This window comes from Channa argus, chromosome 8, assembly GCF_033026475.1.
Source record: "Channa argus isolate prfri chromosome 8, Channa argus male v1.0, whole genome shotgun sequence".
Lineage (NCBI taxonomy): Eukaryota > Metazoa > Chordata > Actinopteri > Anabantiformes > Channidae > Channa > Channa argus.
In genome coordinates this window covers 12,252,755-12,273,761 of record NC_090204.1, presented here as the reverse complement: position 1 = coordinate 12,273,761, position 21,007 = coordinate 12,252,755, and the positions used below count along the sequence as shown (strand labels likewise).

Here is a 21,007-nt window from a genome sequence, read left to right as displayed (position 1 = left end):
GAAGATTTTCTATTAAAACTTTTACTGTTCAAAAAAATAGTAGGCACAAATATTTTTTTCAAAGAAGGGCTTATTTTATACATCATAAAACATGCCTGGAGGGAAGGCTTTAAATCTCTTATTTTGACATGCCTGCCCGGAAAGCCGGTGCTATCGTCTGAGAATTGTCTTGCCAGGTGGGGAAGGGTTAGTGAGGGACGGACACTCGCAGAAAATCAGTGACGTACAGAGATAGGGTGGCTACCGAAACTAATCAAAGGACAGTCCAGGAACCGAACCATCAATCGGTTTTATGTGTACAGGCGATCCATCAACCACTCGTTAACCTTCGGAAGAAGTGCGGACGTGCGATTCTCCGTCTACGGGTTTTTGACTGATTATCGGTGACAACATGGCTGAGTGCAACGTTAGCATCGACAAGAATAAACTACCTGGAGTGAAAGAGGGTAACGTCCATCATAAATTTGCAGGCAAATAGTGAAGCAAGTTGGGTTATTTAGCATCGTATACATCTAGTTAAACGGATGTTAAAATAGAAAACGCCGCTGTTTGGTTTCCCACACCTTCGGACTGGTTGGTAGCATGGCTTGCTAGCATATGCTGGCAGAGTAACGCTAGTTTTTCAGGCTGGAGTCAGGTAGTTAACGCTGATTAGACACCTCAGCCCGAATACACACGTAGTTTCACATTGTATACCTCCGTAAAAGTCAGCTTCCGGTCCAGGTTATAAAGAAAAAACAAAAAAAAGTATCCTTACATTTTTACATTTTGGTAAATTCAGTATTTTAGTGGTCAGCTGATTTGTTGGCTTTATTTACTGATCACATGGAGCTGTTTACCTGAGTAGGTATGTGGATCAGCCAGAGCTTCTAGAACAAGGTGAATTCGCTTGTGCAAGTGGCTAGTGTCTGTGTTTGGTTTTGTTTTTGTTTGTGTGTGTGTGTGTGTGTGTGTGTGTGTGTGTGTGTGTGTTTACACTTTAATAACATTTGTATTTTGTAAAAAAAAAACAAAACAAAACAAAAAACTGTCTTATGACCATAGTTGGCAACTGTAATTACATAAGACTAGAAGGGCAGGGTTCACTATCAGGGCAACAATGCCAGGTCTAATTTAACAACATCCAGACTTCACAAATGTAAATGTGGTGGCTTTTAATATCTGGTCTTTTTGTGATTTGAATAGAGAAAATGCAGTGAAATCACATTTTTATGTTTGTTTTCTTATGCAAAATAAACTGATCAGAAAGTGGGTTTTACTCAGGGTTAAGTCTTTAACTATATGTATGGCGATCCCAAAGATGCCGTTCGGTGGCAAGTGGACTTGAGTGGGGTTGTAGCTCCTGAAGATGTTTCAGATCTAATCCGAAGAACTTCATCTGTCCTGACCTTAGAGGGTCAGGCCTAAGAACTCAGTGGAGTTTTTAGGATGCTGGCACTTTGTTTGTTGTGAGATTGGTGTCCCACCCCGAGTTTATCTGTCTCCTCCCCTCCTGCTCTGTCTGCAGAAGTGATACGACATGGCTTTAATTTCCCCACATTGCTGCTAAGAGGGGGGTGTATTAGTCTTCCGAAATTTACTTTGAGAGCAGATGATGAAAATCCTGGCTGATAGTAGCTTGGTAGTTTATTACCCACGTGTCTTTACTAACCTGTCCCAACTGTTCCCATTCTCATTTTACACTGCATCATGAAGCAGCTACTTCGTGATCTTACTCACTTTTGATACTAATTGATTGAGCATGCATGTCTTTGGACTGTGGGAGAAAACCGGAGTACTCGGAGGAAACCCACACAAGCACAGGGTAACATGCAAACTCCACACAGAAAAGCCAGCCAGGGATTTACACCTGGGACCTTCTAGGTTTGAAGCCACAGCACCAACTACTCAACTACTGTGCGGCCCTAGTGTATATACAGTATTGTACATATTTTTCTTCAGACTATAAGATTATAGGTCTATGATCAAGCACCTAGTTTGATTTCATCTTCTGTTTCCTCAGCAACGAAAAACTATGACAAAATTATTGGAAGGAGGACTGTTCATCTATTAAGGAAATCTTTGTTTGCTAAATAATTAGTAAATGACCAATATTGCATAAAATGTAACTTGCAGCTGGGTTTTTAAAGATACCTTCAATTTCACACATCAACAATTCAATCTACTGGTTTAATATTGCAACTCTACTCATCATCTGCTCTTTGCCGTGGCAAATGATCGTTTCTTTGCTTGATTGCTGTTGGCTTCTTATAGTCTACACACATGTGCTTAACTTTCCCTTCTCGGGGTTAGGTTTAGAATTTGTTACCTGCTTTCTAAAATACGGAATTCTACTAATACAGAATTGCAGAGTAATTGCAGAAAAATGCCTTGATGGGGAAATCAGACTAAATTACAGAATTTGTTGATGTATTAATATAACTCCCTGCAGTGAGCAGTTCTAGTTGTGTTATTACGGAGCCAAAGACGAACGCATATAACCCTGTTCAAAAAAATGTCACTTAAAATAAAGATGTAAGTATATAATGGTATGAATGGTTTGAACTGTACAGCAAAGAGAAAGAACCCAAACCAAGATTATCCTGTTACCACACACACTCAAAACAGCACTTCCACAGTACTTTACCCTTGCACACCGTTTGTCAATGTATTCAGCAGGTTGTTCAAAGCAACTTGCCACACGAGCTCTGTGGATTTAGTCTGTCCCAGTATCTGCTGTCTCTTCGTTTAATCCCAGACTGACTCCATGATGTTGAGGTCAGGGCTCTGTTGAAGCCATACCATCTGTTGCAGGAGTCCTTGTTTGTTTTTCTGATAGTAGTTCTTTATAACAAGGGCTTTGTGTTTGGGCTAGCTGCTTGATATCCCTCTATTAGTATTGTCTTATTGGTGAGAATCCAAAGATTTTAAGTGCTTATGCACAGTACTTTGTTTTAAAGGATATCATAGATGAACTTGTTAGTCCAATGCATTGTCTATCTGACCTACCAACCTTATTTCACTGAATATGGCCTGGCAAAGCATTTCAGGCAGGAAGCCTGCTAAAAATGTTGTGATCAACAAGAAGGAATAACTCCCTGACCCATAACTCTGATACACACTCAGACATTATCTGCTGTTGTTACTGATTTTAAAAGCAGGTGGAGAGCTTTTATGCTGTAACAGATTTTGAAAGGGATGCTGTGCTAGTGGAAAGGTCCTGTCCTGTCAGTGTGAAGCAGCTGCTGAGCAAGATGCTTGTTATTCTGGTCAGAGAGAGAAGGAGTATGCATTTTCACTGCTTGGCTCATCTGCAGATGGAGTGAGTGAGAGAGCCTCAAGAAAAGTTTTGGTTGATTTGACAACAGTACATCTAGTGAGCTATCTAGTTTTACTGTACTGTATGAATCAAACATGTATTTTGTCCTCTCCTGGAGCGCATGTTTTGGGGAACATGGTGTCACTGTAGGCTTTTTTTTTTTTTTTTTGTCAAGTCTTAAAATTATCAAGTGATGGTGTGAAAACCTAAACCATAGCTTGCAGTTATACTTTCCTCGTGTCACTTGTTGCATGGGGTTGTTGTAGACCCAGTTAAATGTCACACTCAGCTATAAATCACAAAGCCAGAATTTGGACTATTCAAAATGGCTAGTAGCTGTGCAAACCTGAATAAATGTTAAATTGCCACAATAGTAAGATTAGCTTATGGTTGGGAAATGGGCTCTTAATCAAATCCCATACTGATCTGTGGCAGTGGGTTATTGGTGGAGGTCTTTCCCCCCTCTTTCTAGGATCTACATATTTATCTCAACCACCCTGTCAGTCATTCACCCATCTACTACAACCCGGGGAGCTGGACTGCTCAATAGTGTTTTGTTTCATTCCCAGCCATTTTTGTGCTGTCAATAACAAAATGTCAATTAAGAATGTGTCTGTGCTGTCTCTAATGCAAACATAGTGAAATACTGTTTATAATTTTTCTTTACTTGGATTAATGAGTGGAGTCGATAGATTTTGTCTGGCAGCATGACATTATTTTGCAGCTGAGTTTGGTAATGGAAGCTGGGAAGAAGAGTAACTTTAATACCAGAGTAATGTCAATGAATTGCTTGATATGACTGAATTTATGTGGTGAAAGAGAGTTTCAATGAAACAAGAGCATGTTGTTATTTTGTTATGCATGTTATTTTGGTGTTTTTTTTTTAATACATCCAATGTGGTTGTCTCAAGATGCAATAGTGGCTTAATTTTATACTTCTATAGTTTTTTTTGCTTTTTTCTCTTTTTACACAAGGTCTGTAGCTAGAGAAAAGTTTCTTATTGCAGGATTTTCAAAAAAGCTTTCCTTAACAGGACACAGACATCCCAAGCTGGAAGGTCCACTGTCATTATATACAGAGCTTGTGTGAAAGGTCTTAAATGTCCTTTTAGCTTCTACTGCTTTCTACACAGGCAGCTGTCTCAATGTTAGAAAACCAGAGGTCAACAAGAATTCAAAGAAGAGAAAAACTAAGCTCCTTATTGCATTGCATTTGTCGTGATTATGATGGTTTCTATTTCGAGATAAAAAGCTTCCTCCAACTCACTGCACAAGTTTATCAAAATGCTGTGAGCATTGATTCTGTTTAATGCAAGTAATATTGAAACCATAACAAGAAAAGCTGTTTTAGTTATGTTATATTAGTACTAGCAAGCAGAAAAATATTTTCTTTCCCCTGTGGGAAAATCTTGCTTAAGAATAATTGTGATCGTAATCTATATAGAGATAATCAAGCAAATGATTTTAACTTTAATCGTTGAGCTTTAGTCCCCAAGTTTCGGGCAAATAATGCTTCAATTATAAATCCCAGCCAGTTGATATAAATTAATGAAAAATGTTTGATTAGAGGATCATCAGGATTTTTAAACTGTCATGCTGTCTGCAGGTTTACAGCTCAGCACTGTTAATGACTATTTTTGTATTTTATAGTAGCACTTATTCTGTGCTTGATGAAATGTTGTAAATACATCAGCACTTAATACACATAAATAAAATATTCAACAATAGATTTGTCCGTGCCTGTGATGCACACACAGACTGTAGTTAGCACTGTACTTGCTTGCTAATCACATTTCCCCAGTCGGTTTATCTTATCTTGTAGTTTCTCAGTAAGCAGTCACCTTCTCAGTACTCAGGCTTCACAGTAACTGAAGAAAAATCCCTCACAACACGGATGTTAATCTTTGTTTTTTGTTTTGTTTTGTTTTGTTTTGTTTAGCTAGTGGTAGAACGATGGTTCCTCATTCAGTTTCACGTTGTCTTTTGACAAAAAATAGTCAAACCATTTGCTAACTAAACTAGCAATTAAATGCATAAGCAGCGTTTGTTCTAGTTTCAAATTTATGCTCAAAAACATACAATCTTTAAATGTCTTGTATTAAAATACTTATGATAATAATAAATAAATAATAAATTGGACATTAAGGGATTAAATGGATATTTTAAAATAAGTAATTTTTGTTTTTAAACTCATTTTGTAAAAGCTTTCTCGTCATCTGTTCACTGAACCTAAAATAAACAGAATAAACTTTTTTGCTTTAGTCACTTGTTTTCGGTTCTGCTTTTGTGTTCTAGTTAACCCATTAAACTTTGCTTCCTGTCTTTCACTGGGGGTCCATTTATAAATGTATTAATTTAGGCACATGGACCGGATGTTAAACACCTGCCTGAAACTGTGAATGTGTTGGATTCATACGTAAAATTTTTGCAACCTTAAGTTTGACTAGTCCCAGCTACATAGACTGAGTTTGAATAACTAAACATCCTGCTGTTATTATTTAGCTTTTTAATGAAACCTTTCTCACTATTCTTTATTTTTTATTTCTTATTTAGTGTGCCGAGACTTTGCTGTGCTGGAAGACCACTGCCTGGCTTACAACCTCCAAGAGCAAGAGAGTAAGAAACTACACATTAACAAAAAAAGAGTTTTTTGTTGTTGTTGTTCCCCTCAGTTTCTTCCCTGTTTTATACAGTCAAAATTTCACACTAGGGGTATTTGCTCTTCTACTTTCAATTGTACTGGTCACTGAACTAACCTGTGACGCTCTGGTACCTTATGGGTCATAATTTATGTAGATGGGGGGAAAAAGTTGCTTTCTCCCCCGTGCTTGTGCATCCAACCACTCACTGTGGAGTGTTTTTGCTACCTGTGCTGAGGCATTACTGGGCCACTTCATGCTTAATTTGCAAAAGAGCAATCAAGTTGTTGTTGAGCAAGCAAGAGGATAACAGTAGAAAAATGAATCCACATTGCAGTGCTGGGAAATGCTTTCAGGCTAACACGGTGAACCTCAGCATCAGTTGCTGCAGCCCGGTAAAACCTATGTAAATCCCGTAAATCCAGTTTCAGCAGCAAAGTTAACTGTGGCAATGGTGCAGTATGGTACAACAGGACTGTATCAGATCAGGGCTATTGTGCATGTGATTTGTTAGAACCGCATTCCTTCATGTGTGCTGCAGCTGTGACAAAGCCCTGGTGCTTGATCTCTTAGATGGTTCTGTGAGCTTAGCAAACAACTTAAAATGGCTACCTATACTACATTGTGAGATAGTATTGTTTCTCTGTGTGTGATTTATAGGATCATTTTTTTTAAGTGCACACATTTCCAGACTTTGTTTTAGGTTTGAACTCAAAGCTATGTGTTTTCTCTGGATGCCTCTGTAGATTAGTTGGTGCTTTATTGCAATCTGATATGTGTGTAATTAGCTTGTATCTTTTTCACATGATTTCATTAGGCACTTTAGGAACTTCCACTTCCTTAATCTGTAATCTAGCAATGACATTATTTTACTTTATAATGTCCCACTCATATACTTTTAAATGCTTTTAGAAAATTTACTGTACATTACTTTATCTTGTGCTGAGTGAGTTTGAAAGGGCACTTTGTGCCAGGAGGCCCTGACAAACACAGAGCCAGACATGACAAGGTCTTCCTTTCACCAGGCACAAATAAATATCTGCTGGGAAATGCCTACTCCTTAACCTCATATCCTTCACCTGCACTCATTAGAGACAGTGTTATTCGATTGCAGATGAAATGAGTTGGTTACTGTAAAGATTTTCAGATTTATTTGTGTTGACAGTGAAAACAAAGCTGTTGTTGCTTGCTGTTTTTTTGTTTCAATACATGATTCACTTTAATAACAACAAAAACTGTGAAATAGGCTACTGAAGAAAGGTCGGGTGTTAACCACCCATTTCCCAAGAGAAAATTGGTCTTTGTTTTAGCTGTGATTACTCTGGTTTTGGCCGGCCTGTCCTTGGCCTTTCCTTAACCCCTTGAAGCATTTAGCAGTCCATACTAATGCTCATCTCCCTTTGCACTATTTGTGGTATAGTTTGAGATTTTGTGTTTCACCTTTGACTCTGAAGGTCAACAGGGGAAAATGCCATCTGATATACCCTGACAGTCTGGTAAATGGGGGCTGTTCTTTGTTTTCCTGGTTCACACCAGCAGACGGTCACCCAGAAAGAGGCCTTTTAGTGCATTCACTTCATGGTAATGTTGAGGAAAAACTTTCTTTTAGTTCCATTCAAAATGTGGAGCGTCACGTGGAAAATATTTCTGTATGGCTGTGTCAACCCTTTGATTCTTTGTTTCGGGAGTGTGTTAGTCCAGCTTACTTCTCCCAGCTCCCTTCTTTTCTGAATGATGAGAGATGTCTTCAAGGGTCAATTTATAGAATTAACATATGGAATAGTGTCCAGCCTTGTAGAGTAAGATTTTCCTTTGCTTCCCTGAAAGATTAGGCTATTATCCTGTTTCAAAAACATAGTGATGGATAAATGACAGACATTTTTTGGGGTTGTGACATTAGTCCCAAAAAAATGTCAACCCTTTGACATTTTATCAAGTCGCCACTGCTGGGTACTCTGCCAAACGTAATTTGGCCTTTTTCACACAAAAGCAGGGAACAGATCGATAGCCAGGTGAAAAAGAGCTGAGCGAGTGAGTGATGCTCTCCATGTTTACAAAGTGCTTGGAGTGCGTCAGCAAGCAGGATTTATCATCTGTTATGGCCCACAGCGTGCCATCACACAACCTTGGAACGACACCTCAGCTGTGAAACATTGATTTCACAGTGACTAAGATCGCTCTCTGTTTATTACCACGGACTGAGGTGTCTGAGTCTACGACGTTCATCTTGTTCTCTCAGATCGTCTAAACAATGCTGCTGCTCTTCAGAGTGAAAACATAAAAAGTCTGGATCTGTACATAAACTCCCCCACTACACTAATCTTCATTATTCATTTAGTCGTCAGGTCCAGCCAGCATACCTGCTCTGGTTTGTGTGAACACAGCTTTAAGGGCAGTGCTTATGTGTTTGTGTCTACAGTCGAGAGCCACTTGGCGTCGAATGTCTATAAGAGCCAGCTGGTGCAGAAGGACCTGCAGGTGGCAAAGAAGCTGCAGGAGGAGGAGGATATGAGGGCTAAGATTGCAAGCCAAAAACAGCAGGGTGACATGTGGGTGTCTCACACACACACACACACACACAAACTCACACACACACTTTATATTGTAAATTTGTATATCAAATCGAAACTGGTAGAAATAAACAAAGCATAATTGGAAAGGTCGTTAGATCCCTTGTCCTGAAAATAATAAAAACAAATCAAAGCAAAAGCAAAATAACTTTGTAAAACAATGCTACTATCAGGTAAAGCTGGGGATTACTGTAAAACTTTCCCTGGTTGTCACTGAAGTCACTCGCAAATATTAAACATTTGAAATAGGATTTAAAAGAACAAACGGCAATGACTGAATCGTTAACCTTTAACAGAGGAGAGTTTCCAATCAGCTATACTTTCGTTGCCAACACTTATCTTAAAATACTTCCAAACAGCATTAATTGCAACAGATTGAGGATTTTACTGTCCAGCCACTCATTCTAAAAGCAAAACCGTTTAGTACTCGTTATCACGAGTCAAATACTGGTGTCGGTTTTGAGACAACCCTTTCAAAGTCCTTATGATGTCATCAGCCTACTTTACGATAAGAGCTTCGTACAGTATTTGTTGGTAGCATCTGTTTAAGATTAGTGTAATTACTTCCAGGTGCTCTACCTAAAGACAGATTTGTTTCTAGAGTGGGGGGATCCAATCAGTCCCACTGGATGTCTCCCTACTGAATTTTATTCAGTGTAGGTTTAACTCTTTCGTTGTCTATTACACTTGTAGTCATAAATAATAAGTAGGTGATTTCTTGCATTAGTACCAGAAGGTTTGCACTGTAAAAGGCTTTGAAATGGTCCTAAATAACAAAAAAAATAAATAAAATCTTGACATGTCTTCACTTAATTTGTGTTAAAGACCTGCTACTGCTGTGCACAAAAGACTTGAGCTGGTGAAATCTTTGCTATCTGGCAGATTACAAGTTTGTCTAGTGCAGTGTCTAGTCTTCACTATTAGCAACTGTTACTGGTATCTTAAACAGGAAGTAAGAATCACAAGCAGCCCAGGGAGATCATTCATAGTTCCTGTGGTCTCTATGTGGTTCTATTTGTTGCCCTGATGTATCATTACATTTTTTAAGGGGTTTGGTTCAGCTCCAGCTGTGTGTCCAAAGCTGTGCCGAGTCAACACTTACTATCCACAGTGGCCTGATGCAAAAAAACTTCAGTGACTGTTCTTAAACATAGCTAAATGTTCTTTTGCCTCTGATTTGGTCGAGACCAGGAGCTGCAACAGAAGCATGCAAGAAAGCTCATGGATTGAAAGTCCTCTCTGTTCTGCCTTTCTTGTAAAAAAAATAAAATAAATAAAAGTACAGATTCATGACTCTGTGAGACAATTGTTTCAAGCTCCAGTATTGGGATTGCACCTCAAGTGAGAGGCTGGATGCTCCACCATGAATGAATATGAATATTCTTATCAATACCAAATCCCAGACAAAACGTTTTGTCTCGTATTCCACTACTCAACAACGTTCCATAGACCTAAGGCTTCAAAGATGACTCGATCCGAGCAGCTTTTTGACGATTTATTAGCATAAGACAAAGACGTTATCTTTTGCATCTTAAGGTCCTTTAACTGTGCTTTTCTCAATTATGGGCAATCCACTAATCGACTTTGTCTTTTCTTATCAGACTATACGGTCAAAGCCTGTTTTGTGCCAAACTCAACAATTTCTATTCTTTTTTTTTTTATGTGCCTCCTAGCCACAACTGCGCATGTGCCGCCGTCCTGGCTCACATGATTAATTTACTAGAAGCTTGTGGCACATTTAGGACACAAAAATACTTACTTAAATATGTAAAGCTGTTTTGGCTCTTACACTTTCCTGCTCCAAATTAGAAGGCCACAAGACTTTTTTCAATAACAATGCTACAGAGACGCAGCAACTACTTGAACCATAAAACAAACATTTTAAATTCTAGAAAGACCTCTTGACAAACTTTGTTTTATTTGTGAGAATATTTCCTGAAAACTTGTAATGTACCATGGACAGTAAATAACAAAGCTTAGTATAATTAAATAATTTGACACAAAAATAACAATAACTTACTTAAATATGTAAAGCTTTTTTGGCTCTTAATGTGAATGTAAGTACCCTGTATGTTTCTTTTGCCAGCTTAAGTTCTTCTGAGTTTTCAGCTGTCGGGGTTGAACTCAAGTGCAGCACATTAAAATAATTCTAGTGGAGCATAAGATGTTGGCCATTCCTATCATAATTCATAGTATTACTGTTATAAGTTTTTATTTCGGTTATTAATGTTTTTAAATTCCCTTCCCTATGTACACACTACTTCACATGAACCTCTGGTAATCTCAGTGTGCGCCATGATAATGAGATCGCTCAGGAGATTCAGGAACAACTGGTTCTACAGGCAGAACAACAGCGACGGCAGGAAGAAAAGGATGCGGTAAGAAAAACACACAGTCAAACAATGACCTTTCTGAACATTCAAACGCATTGTTAATTCCATCCTAGTGTTAGTTACTTCACTTCTAGTCTTGATTTCGAGGGTGCAAACCTCCATGTAGTTTCATGGATTGGGGAGAAAAAAATGTCTCAAATATTTGTTACCGATTGGGCCAAACAGAGACATTTCCATTTTCATGTGGGACACAGGCACGTTTCTTGTTTCCTTGTCTATTTTTAGGCCATAGCTCGTAAGATCCACGAGCAGGAGATGAAAGAGGAAAAGAGAAGACAAAAGCAGCTGGAAGCAAACTTTGAGGAGGAGTACTTTGAAGATCTTGGAGGTGGGGAAAGCACCACAGCCTCTGTTTAAAGTAGTTAGCTCGGTCTCTTGATATGTTTTTGATGCCTACTTAAAAGGACAAAGGAGGAGATGCTTCTTTTTCTGAAGATGGGGATTTTTTTTTTCTTTAGCTCTGGAAATGCTAGGGTTTCCTGTTGATGCTGCACAGCATGGGTGATTGTTGCTGTCTCGAATGCATCCATTCAGCAGTTAAATAACCTTGAAGGAAGGCTTACATGTTCCTACATAAAAATTCATCATTTTGCTCCCCTTTCGGACCATATACCACTGTAAATTGGCCAACAGTGTCCAGCTTTAAGATGCAGCTTTAATGTGCTGTTAGGTCAGAATTTCCCACAGTTCTTTAACAAATTAGTGAAAAAAGAAACCTTTGAATTTAGCCACACACAACAGCATTGTTTTGCTTCTTTAACCTTCATTCATACCCTGGATGAATTCCAAGGGATGTCTATTTATTTTATTCATTCAAAAAACAGTCATTTTGATCTTCTTCTTTTCTTAGACTCTTCTTTGTAAATCATTGCCCTCTGTCTGAGTAGCCTGTTCAGGTTATTCACCTCAACATCAGGGGTGATCCTGCATCATCTCCACATAAGAAATTCATGTTCAGCCAGCTCAACAGTTTGAAATGGTTGTCAGCGTGAGAAATCTTGCTGCTGCTGAAATGTAGCGGCTATCTGAATTGTGTGTGTGAATGGAAGAGTCCTTGATCCACAGGTGTGACTTTGACGGTAGGAGGGAACTGTATTTCATTATGATCTTCTTAATGTAACCTCCTGACTCAAAATGTCAGCTCTCTTCTCATCATCTGCCTGATCTGATCTGGCAGATGGATTCCCAGTTTTCCTGCCTAAAACCTTAGCTATTCTGCATTTGGACTTTAGCTTCTGCAGAGGCTGGGCAGAGAATAAGAGTAAATTTTACGTCACGAAACAAAATTCACTTCTTTATTATGTTCCCAGAATTATATTCTAATTGACAGATATTCACTATAGACCTCATAGTTTTTGTTGTTGTTGCCTTACTGTTCTTCCATTGCCATTAAGGGTGAGGTTTGAAGTGCAGTCATTATGTAGACAAAGACATTTTCCTCTTTGTTGAAGCAGCAAATGCAGCAGTCAGCCTGTTTGTCTTTTATGTGTGTGTCTCCAGCCACCACAGTCCCTCAGCTGCCTTAACCTGTTTATACTAGAATGTTTGTGCTAATGCCTGGCTTGTATGTTTGCTGTACAACCTTGTTGCATAACCACTCATATCCCTGACAAGTATGTGTTCACATGGGCACATACTAGTGCAAAAGTGATCACAGTACTGTAGAACAGAGATTTAGCTCTTTGTTTTCCCTGCAAATTTCCTTCAAGAGAGTGAAGTCACTAAGTAACTAGATAAAGTTTATGCAGGATACACAAGTGCGCTGTGGTTAAGTTTTTAGACAGTTTGAAAACCTCATAATTATATGGGTTCTTTACAACAGTGTTAAATTTTTAATCTCCACCGCACTAGTTGGTACATTGTGTACTACCTCACTCACTCATTGACTCACATACACACTATTTCTATGATATTGTGTAGTCTCTCAGCAGGCCACGTAATGGTTGCTGCACACAGGAAATTAGGAGCTGCTGGCTGTTTGTTTTAATCCAGTCAATTACACTTACACACAAATCATTGTGGGGACAGCATATGTCCCCTTGACCGATAAACAGAGGGAGGAGAAAAAGGGTACAATATCAGTCTTTGTTCTTTATATCGTTGTAACATTCAAAGTTTTCAAAATTAGACGGGTGCAAAGTCAACCGCTGGTTAGATAACTAGAATTCCATTGAGCTGACAGTGCACTTCCAGTTATTTGTTTTCATTCAAACTTTTGTCAGTCACAGGCCAACTCCCAGCAGGACTTGCTTCTTACAGACTTCAATTCCAAGTTAATTTTTTTTTCCCTTACTTCATTAATGCTTCAGTTATAATTTGGTATTTCCTTGGTTGTCATGTGCACCTAGTTTTTAGCTGTATCCATCCGTCCTACAACTGACAATACATTCTAGGTACATACAGTAAGGGCTTTTTACTGTCTCACATCAAAATGCGGAAGACTTTGGAGCTTATGAGCTATATTGCCTTTTATAAAAATTCTCTTAGCCTACAAACACTTCTTACAGACTACACCTCCGACAGTATTGAACAGATCTGTGGATACGTTGATTAAGCTGATACTCTGATCCTTTGCATCTAATGTGTTTTTGACATTCCCTTTCCTCAGAGGCTGTGTGTAACTCACTTACTAACCACCTTAGTTTTCTTAATTTCTGTTGTTGTTTCTCATGTTTCCATGTCCTCATCAACCATCATCGTTCTCATCACACCCCCTCCTCCCACCCTTTCGCCTTCATCTTTGCCGTGCTCAGCTGCAAGAGGACCCCTTGATTTGGACAAACATATCAGTCACAAAACTCCAACAAGTCTCGATCGTGATTACTCCCCAGATTATAGCTCTATAGAACCTAAAAGGAGCAGGTACCCAAAACTGGACCCAGCAGCACCCCACAGCCAATCAAAGTACCCTGATCACCACCTGGTGGCAGACGGAGGGCATAGCAGGCATGCAGATCCATACCCAGAGCATTTGCTGCCCTCCAGAGGCAAGCATGGGGACAGGCATCCAGAGTACGAACCCACACAGACTGGCAGAGCCAGGGGCCGTGAATGGGAGGAGGCAGACAGAGCATTGAGAAGGGAGGAAAGACCAGCCAGACCACCTCCACCACAGATTCTCATAGAAAGTGACAAGACCTTGGACAGGGACAGAGACAGAGACAGGCAATATAACCAAGACAGGTTAATGGATGTGGAATGGGAGAGGCATATGGGAAAAGACCAGAGAAGAGACAGGGAAAAGGACCACAGGGCGGTGCAGGCTGGAGGAAGAGACAGGCAAAGGTCCAGGGACAGAACACTTAGTGGGGACAGAACAATTAGTGGGGACAGACCCAGAGACAGAGATGGGCATAGACACAAAGACAAAGACCAAGAACGTACAAGAACCAGGAGTAGGGACAGAGAAATTGATGAAGATTATTTGGAGCAGGGTCACAGTGCAGACCGGCTGATGTTGGGCAGGGCTTCCTGGGAAGAGGGAGAAGATGATGGTGAAAGGGAGAGGGTAGCAAGGGGCTTGCAGCATGTCCACTCTGGCCCTGATGAGGTGTTTGACAAGCAGAGGATCTACAAAGGGAAAGGGGACACCAGGGAGATTTGGGACCCCTGGCACAGGGAGGGTCCTGGGAAACAACGCAGTCATACTCCCCTCAATGGAGAGACAGGTACCACCCGTAGCCCCTCTGGGCCCTGCAGGGTTGTCTGTGTGCTGTGCAGGAGTTGCTTTTTTGCGGTGACAATCTCAGGTGGTGGGTTGAGCAAACATCACACAGATTTTCAACAATTTCACAGTACTTTCTGTTGACTGATTCACATTTTGAAATTATTGCATTTATTGCTGTGGGGTTCGCTTGTTCTTTCATTCTGTGCTGGGTGTTACACTAAGTGAGGGAATGATTTTGCTGTGCTGTGGCTAAAGTGTGTGCTGTGATAGTAGAATAGTTAGAATATAGAAAATTGATTGAGCAAAAATGTGGCACTCAAAGGGCTTCAGGGCTGTTGACCTGGTTGTATTGTCTTCTCCCAAAGCTGTGAATGACCTTAAATAAAACCGGGAAACACCAGTGGCCATGCGCTGCAGCCCTTTTAGGTGCTTAACTAATCATTGAGTTGACAGAAATGTATACTAAACATTTGAATCTTTATTTTAATAATTTAGTAATATGTTAAACTCCTGACTCTAATTATGCAGATTTAATTTTTTAAAAATTACTATTCTTTCTTACATTTTTTTATTATATATTATTTTAATTTCATTAATTTCCTTTTTTTTTTTTAATAAAGTTGTTTGCTGTTGCCATAATTTGTTGCTAATGTGATGTGCTGACCCTCCACAGGTCGCATTGTGCACAAAGGGAGTGGAGCTGTAGTAGCAGAGTCTAAACTGAGCGAGGCCACCAAGGGGTTGACGAAGCTGGATCTCCGTGAGCAGGAGCTGAAGGACATGGAGGTGGCTAGGAAGCTTCAGCAGCAGGAAATCAAGGTTAGCCAACAGCAAACCAGAGATTTCTTAGATTTTTGTGCAAATAAAATTAACCCCAAAGACTAAAGAGAAATGGTAAGAAATGTTTGGTGCCTATTACAATGAAATTGTTTTTTGTTTTTTCTCTGAAATGTACTAATGTAGTAGAAAATTGAAATACTGAAATTAAGTACAGAGCCCTCGAAATTAGACATAGGTACAGTACTTTGTCAATGTATTTAGTTACTTTACACCATTGTTCAAAATTATTTGTGTAGCCTACTTTGGCATAGTTTCCTGAGGGATAAACTTACTCGAGCATCTATACTACCAGTGACTTAAAGCCTGAACTCCTCAATCTGACATTTCTTACATCACCTTGTAACAATGCGTTCGACTTTAGGGAAAAAAAAGGAAAAAATTATTTTCTTCTTTCTGCTTTTAGGCAAGCAAGATGCATGGGCGGGCGGCAGCCCAAGTCGCACAAGATGAGGTAAGTGTATATAAGTCTAGAAACATATCTTACACTGTCTCCTCCTTTTTTTTCCTTTTTTTTAATATGCTTTTATTTCCCAAACACAACAAATTGATTCAGCTTTATTTTTTACAAAACTCCAACTTCTTAAATGTCATGACTAAACCAGATCTCAACGATGAAAAAAAAAATCCAATGGTGTGTCCAAGGCCGATAGTTAATACAGTTTAGATGTTATAATATAAATAATATAAATAATATAAATATAATATGAAATTATATAAGATAAAGAAAGTGTATATTATAAACATAATTCAAATATAATTTGTCGGCCGTCTCACTCTGACAGGAAATCGCCCGACTGCTGATGGAACAAGAGAAAAGAGAGTACAGAAAGAACCGAGAGAGGGAGAAGGAGAAGGAACGCGAAAGGCTGGCCATGGAGAGGAGGTGGCAAGAAGGAGACCACAGGGTAATTTTCCATAACCACACTCATTTTAAAATATGAGCTCCGGGGTGATATATTTTTGCAGCCTGTTTTATCTAAAACTGTTTTTCCACTCTGGTACTAGAACCATAACTTTAGGAAACATAATTGTCATTTGTTTCCAGCCAAATTCAGAGGAGGTTGTCCGACCAAGAACTCGAGAAGAGGTTGACTACCAGAGGCAGAGGGACCAAAACAAGCCTGCCAGGTACAAGACTCACTTCCTCTGAAGACCAACTATTTCCAGTGAAGTAGTCAGAAGTAGAAGCTCAGTCATTTGATACATTTTCTGTCTCAGGCCTCCTCAGCCTCGTACACATGACTACCAAAATGTGAGTTCTGTGTACAGCTACTCTGACCACCCCGCCCCCCCTCGTCCTCCTTCCAGGCCTGAGGCTGCTTACAAAGGTATGTGGAAGTGGCCTGAAGTCAGCGTTATTACATTATTTAAGTAAATGATGTGTTGGACCATACTGGTATGTTTTCATTTATTTATAATAACTACAAAGAGCATGTGGTGTTTGCTATTTTTCATAGCATTTGGCCGGTTGAACTTTATATTTAGTGTCTGTTTTCTTTTCACTTGTTAGCTGTGTGTATCCACATAGCATGACTGTCCTGACTGCATATAATATCTAAAGTCTGGATTTTGAATTTGCTATATTAAAATCATTGTATTTGAGACCATTTTTTTTACAATGTCCTACAAAAAATACAGAGTTGTAGCTTTAGGATAATTATTTATGATGCTGGGGTTAAACAAAGACTTCACATTTCTAGTATTGTACCACTGGCAGTCCAAATTGGTAATTGTTTAATATGTGCAGCAAATCCACACAATCTCACAGCAGAATTTCTATTTTGCTGGAAAATTATGAATTATTACATTTGTATTATGAAATTATTAGAAAAATTGACTTAGTAGTTGGCATAAGCAGGACCCAGATAATATAGATACATTCCAGATGCCAGGTAAACAAGGTGAACCAGGTAAAATTTAAACAAAACTGTAAAGTGATAAAAACTACCCAACATGTTGGTTGATTGGTCTCTTCCATCTTTTTCAGGTGCCTATTACAAGCGGTGACTCTGGCTCTCCGCTACGGTCAGTCATGCTGTCATTCGACCCGTTGGCCCCCCCTTTTTTCCCATATTTAATTTATTTCTTTGTTTTCAGTCATTCACACTCAGTCGACCAAAAGCCTTGGGACAATCCAATGAATTGGTAATGAGACTTCAAAGTTGGCCCAGAGTTGGGGAAGTAGCTCTAAAGTGCTGGAACCACACTTCTTTTCTCTTTTTAAATTATAATTTAATATTTCTTTTAACTGACTTGACATCAACATAAGCCAAAAGAGCTGCCTTGTGACATAAGCCTGGCCTTGTCACATTCCTAGCTCTTGAAAGAGAGAAACTGGCTCCTCACCCGCTTCGGTCATTGTGTGCTGATGTTTGCCCTACATGTGGACCACGCCATCACAAGGGCTCGAGGCCTCTGCTGGATATAACCGTGCAATCTCAAATTTCCTCATGACTCTGCATGGGACGTGCCTGTCTGCTCCAACATGGCCACGACAGTGTCTTAGTTACTGATGTGGCAGCTGCTTTGTTACACCCATGCTGCAGTTCTTTTCTCTTGCATCGCTGTGCTACGAGGGTACACAGGCCCTGTCCATGTGCCACACAACATACGACTCAGATGGATACATTTCAGTTGCTGTGCTCACTTGTTTTAAAAAAATATAAAAAATACAACACCTTTTAACAACATGCTGGTAGTTTTGGCTTTGACATGTTGACCACCTAGTCCCAGTGCTAAAGAGGTGAACTTTGTGATGCATGGACATTTAATTGCCTGTAGGCTGTGTCTTTCTGTGCTTGTGAGGGGCACTTTTTAACCCTATCACCCATAAACAGAGTGGATGGATGATCTTCTGTGTATGGCTCACTGTTTATATGTGCATGCTTACTGAAAGTGTACAACTCTGCTCATTCATTTCAGCGATAAAACTCCCTCTTTATAGTCAGAAAGGGCTAAAGCCACGAAAAGCCAAATTTTTTTTTTTTTTGTGAATGAACAAAACATGCTGTCTTATCTAATGCTGTACAATATGGTATTTTTTATTTATATATATATATATATATATATATATATATATATATATATATACACACACACACACACACACACACACACACACACACACACACACATAGATATAGATATAGATAGATAGATAGATAGATAGATACATATATCTATCTATATATATATAGATATATATATAGATAGATAGATAGATAGATATAGATATTATATATATATCTATATATATCTATATCTATATAGATATATAGATATATAGATATAGATATAGAGATATAGATATAGATAGATAGATAGATAGATAGATAGAATACACATTTTCTTGAACTATTTCATATCATTCTTGTCTCTTAAAAACCAGAGATGTCCCATTTGAAGAAGCAATCCCAAGATGAAATGCATGTAAAATACTTCTGTGTCAGATCTAAATTCATGCTTGTTCTTATGACGTTGTGTGATTGAGTATTTGGTGGGATTGTACTTTATTATTCTTTATGATTCTTATTGCTTATTCATTTGTTCAAACATCATTGAAGACATGGAACTAAACCCCTTTCATCCTTCAGCTTAATCAGTTTAATCACGGCACAATTTAATCTTTTTTTTTAAACTCCATTTATTTATACATCCATGTAGAAACTTTATTCAAACTTTAAAACAGCCACAGTGTTTATCTTTCATACATCTAACACAATCACAGTTGTGACCTTACAAACATAGTAGGGATAAACATTTTAAACTAATTTTCCTCTTGCTCCCACTTCATTACCTAGAAGTTCTTAAGCTATAGCTGCCATTTGAAATGGTTTAATGGTTTTCAGTATGTTTTGTATTATTCATCACTTTCACACTTTTCCTGCTCTTCACTCCTAAAGCCTTCACTTGAAATAAACTTGGTAATAAGGTTTACCTTCCAGCTATTTCAGCATCTGGTAACATTGCCAGAGTTTCTTCTCAAATAGCATTCTGTAGGTGCTCTTGATATTTTGCTCTTTACATGATATTTTTTTAACTCATTGTAGAAAATGTTTTTATGGTTTATTTTTATGATCTATTTCCTGTTTTTTTTTTTAGTACTTCCAATTACCCCAAGCATTCCTGCTGTCACTTCCCATTGTTTTCTCTTTGTTTCAAACTCAAAGGCAGACATCACTTCCTGCCTGCAGAAAAGGGAATCGTTCCCACTATAGAATTGCATCTAAATGAAGGGAAATTGGTCTGGAGAAACTGATCCCAAGGGTTATTCAATCTGAGTTTTTTTGTTTGTTTGTTTTTTTTGTTTTATAGGTATACTAAAGAAGAGCAAGTCATGTTTCTGAGTTAACTGAATTCTTTAACACTCACAAAAAGTTCAGACATTTAGTTTTCGGTGAAACAAATGTCCCTCAAGTTATAAAAAAAAAATAAGTGAGTAGGTTTTTTAATTTTTGGTTTTTATCTATTGAGTTTTTTTTTTTTTTTTTTTTTTTTTTTTTTGTGTCCATGTGAAAGATTGTTGTGGTGCTGAGGACAAACATGCAGATGTTTTTTTTTAAATTATTATTCGTATGTTCTAAATTCATGTGACAGCATGGGTTTTGTGCCATATGTTTGTAATTTTATTCAGGGATTTGAAAATTGGGTTAAAAAAAATGTGGTTGTAGCAAAGCTGTCACACCCACTTCTGAGTTATTTGATGAGAGCGCCACCTTGTAGTCAAGTTTTTAGCAAGGGGGAGGGTGAAATACAAAGGGGATCTGAGCAGGAAGCGTCTTTGTATTTGTGGATGTTGTATATGGGACATTATCTACAAACACTGAGTGTTACATTGTTAATTGTCTTTTATTTAGGACTTGTATGCAATCTACGGGTCATGAACCATCCATCAGTCACTTTTTAACATTTTTTTGTAAAGAAATAAATTGGTTGCTTTTACTTTAAACATCTCAAAATGTATTAAACTTTGTCTGTTCATGAAAATGCCTCTTTCATTAGGTCACACTTGACTGAAATGTGTCCCCCTGCAGTGCAACTATTTCGTGAAGAAACCTTGGAGTATTTTCAAGTTTTTTCCTACCATACGCTACCCTTTTATTCCCAGAATGTCACCAAATCTCAGATGACACAGTGTACCTGTAATACAGGTTTTAAGCTTCTCAGGAAAGCTATTTTATGTTTGATCTGCTCACTCTACTCCCAGTGACTGACCAGCTGAAGATCTGCATAGCAAAAGTGACGAGACATTTTAAAAACTGTGTTGGTGTTTAGGGTCAGGTGGTGGTTCTCAGTTACATACAGTGGTGTGTCACACACCTGTTATGCTGAGATGGGGAATCCTGGTCAGAGTTCGTATGAGAACTTAGTAATAACCATTTGGAAGAAATCTGTTAAACTATGTGCAGACATACAGACATCTGTGCTCAGTAATATCAACTGATTTAATTTCAGATAAAAGTGCAGGGACTGCTGTGCTAAATCCTTCTGTTTATTTCCTTATTAGCACATACACAGGCAGATTTCTACTGAAACACAATTCTAGTTTCATACAGGTGTCTAGATAGGATTTTTTTTTTAATTGTTTTGTAAAAACTGTC

General features: G+C 38.6%; 1 protein-coding gene across 6 annotated transcripts; it reads left to right on the top strand.

Annotated features, from left to right (window-relative positions):
• Positions 1-172: 172 nt before the first annotated feature.
• On the top strand, positions 173-20,393 carry ccdc50a (coiled-coil domain containing 50a). Of its 6 annotated transcripts, none has more exons than XM_067514029.1 (12): positions 173-446; positions 5,852-5,914; positions 8,357-8,486; positions 10,795-10,885; positions 11,126-11,228; positions 13,654-14,652; positions 15,241-15,386; positions 15,811-15,858; positions 16,190-16,312; positions 16,453-16,535; positions 16,626-16,735; positions 17,395-20,393. In XM_067514029.1, exons 1-12 carry the CDS (start codon positions 392-394, stop codon positions 17,412-17,414), a joined length of 1,971 nt encoding a protein of 656 aa, XP_067370130.1. In that variant the 5' UTR covers positions 173-391; the 3' UTR covers positions 17,415-20,393. The 6 variants fall into 6 exon arrangements, with proteins under 6 accessions (XP_067370130.1, XP_067370133.1, XP_067370131.1 ...); XM_067514030.1 differs by having other exon boundaries at positions 174-446; positions 13,654-14,568; XM_067514031.1 differs by lacking the exon at positions 173-446 and adding an exon at positions 525-879.
• Positions 20,394-21,007: the final 614 nt, after the last annotated feature.

Coding starts and splice junctions, on each gene's coding strand:
- ccdc50a (XM_067514029.1), top strand. CDS start 392: ATGGCTGAGTGCAACGTTAGCATCGACAAGAATAAACTACCTGGAGTG. Junction 447..5,851: donor ACTACCTGGAGTGAAAGAGG/GTAACGTCCATC, acceptor TTTCTTATTTAG/TGTGCCGAGACTTTGCTGTG. Junction 5,915..8,356: donor CAACCTCCAAGAGCAAGAGA/GTAAGAAACTAC, acceptor TTGTGTCTACAG/TCGAGAGCCACTTGGCGTCG.